Source organism: Otolemur garnettii, unplaced genomic scaffold (assembly GCF_000181295.1).
Source record: "Otolemur garnettii isolate 467f Iridium unplaced genomic scaffold, OtoGar3 scaffold00164, whole genome shotgun sequence".
Taxonomy (NCBI): Eukaryota; Metazoa; Chordata; class Mammalia; order Primates; family Galagidae; genus Otolemur; species Otolemur garnettii.
This window is the reverse complement of record NW_003852559.1, coordinates 551258-552957: the sequence shown is the minus strand read 5'-3', so window position 1 is coordinate 552957 and position 1700 is coordinate 551258. Positions and strand designations below refer to the sequence as shown.

Below are 1700 nucleotides of genomic sequence, written 5' to 3'. Positions count from 1 at the left end.
CCACTCCTCTTCACTTGCTCTTTAGGTCAGAGGCAGAGGGGAGGTTATACTCAGATGAAAGGCACGTACCTTACCCGAACTAGCCTGCTCTTGCCCAAACTTCATTTTACAAAATATCTGCTAACCTAGAGTAAGTGCGGGGGAGACTGGGGAAATGGCGAGAACAGGGGTTTATAATGACCACTCTTCCTCAAGAGTCAACAAATATTCTGGAAAGAATGTGAGCTTTAGGCTTAGAATTTTAGTGAGCTACAGGTCTGAAGTCTCACTAACTCAGCAGGAAATATAGCTTTACAGAATTTCTGATTTTTCATCTCTTCAATGAAGATTAAAACTCATCTCACAGGAGTGTTGTGCCAGGGAAGCTACTAATACAGGGAACTTCCAAGTATGAGCCCTGGCACAAAGTATCTGTTCATTAAACAGTTCCCCACTGCCTTCGTGACTCCAGATTTCACATATCCTGGGAAAGAACTATAACACAGTTCCGGTGTTATTAACCTCAAATCCAAAGATTTGGAACGTTCCTATAACCTCTCCTTCCGGGCCTTTGCTTTCAACATTTCCAGGCCATTCCTGTATGAACAGAGCAATGTGCATGCTCTGATAACATGCCTTTAACTTTCTGGAAGGAGAAGTCTGTCCAATGTCAGAGAACAATCCAAAAAAATAACAGAGAAAAAGGATGCAAAGATTATCTGGTTGCCACCTCCCAGAAGGCACATACATTCTAGGAGGGCATCTGAATGAAAATTCTAAGGCCTGTGTTGAGCTGCACCGGGGGTGGCTCTCCCCCATCCCCACGTGGAAAGTTAAGACATTTCTGGCCACATTAATTCATTCTAAAGGAAAAAAGGAGGCAGCGGAGCAGCGTTGCGTGCCAGGGAAGACACCCGCCCACTGCTGCCTTCGCCAACTAAAAGGCGCAGCTCACCCCGGTAACCGAGGAAGAGGGAGGCTCCATCGCAACTCACTTCCTGCAGGAGAGAGGAAAGACATCTTGCCGCAGGGAGGCCAGTGGCAGTTCCGCCCCCGGACCGGCCGACCGCGGAACGCGCCCCTCCGACACCTACGTGGCGCTGCCCGCCAGAGAGGCGCGGCGAGCCAAGGCCGCCCCGCCGCGCCCCGCGGTCCCCGGCCTTCCTGCCGGACGCCCGGCCCCGTCAGGCGTGAGGCGACCTGGATGAAGCCCGCGGCGCCCCGGCCTGCGGCGGGGCAACTCCGGGAGGCGCAGGGGCAGGAGCGCGCAGGCCGCCGCGGGGTCACCCACCTTTCTCACTTTGCGGGCGGTGTAGAGTCCCATCCCGTCCTGCACCCGGGAGGACTTCAGGGAGAACCTGTCCGGCACGTACATGCCCAGCATTTTCCCGGCCGCGGTGGCCGCCGCCTCCCTCAACGCCGGCGCTCTGCGCCCCGCGGGCGGCACATCGAAATTTGGGGTGCTGGGGTGAGGAAAAGCCGGCAGGGAAGGAGGAAATGGAGTTTTCCTCCCAGAATCCCCACCTCCCAGCCGATTACAGGATCCCCCGCGGCTCAGCCCCTCCTCGTCCCGGCTCGGGCTCGGCCCGGATCGGCCACTGCCATTGCTGCCGCGGGGGCGCGAGGGGCGCGGGCCGGGCGCTGCGGGCGCCGGGACGCCGCGCGCTGATTGGCTCGAAGTTGGCGACTCGGACCCGCGCCCGGGCGCGAAGCCCGCGGCA

At 57.8% G+C, this 1700-nt stretch overlaps 1 protein-coding gene across 3 annotated transcripts in view; it reads right to left on the bottom strand.

Moving 5' to 3' along the window:
• PRDM5 (PR/SET domain 5) overlaps positions 1-1443 on the bottom strand; it is a 211259-nt gene extending 209816 nt beyond the window's left edge. For all 3 annotated transcript variants that reach the window (XM_003800056.2, XM_003800057.2, XM_012811562.2), the window contains exon 1: positions 1271-1443. In XM_003800056.2, coding sequence (XP_003800104.1) covers positions 1271-1363 — 93 coding nt within the window. In that variant the 5' untranslated portion in view covers positions 1364-1443. The remainder of the gene's footprint in view (positions 1-1270) is intronic.
• Between the last annotated feature and the right edge of the window lie 257 nt (positions 1444-1700).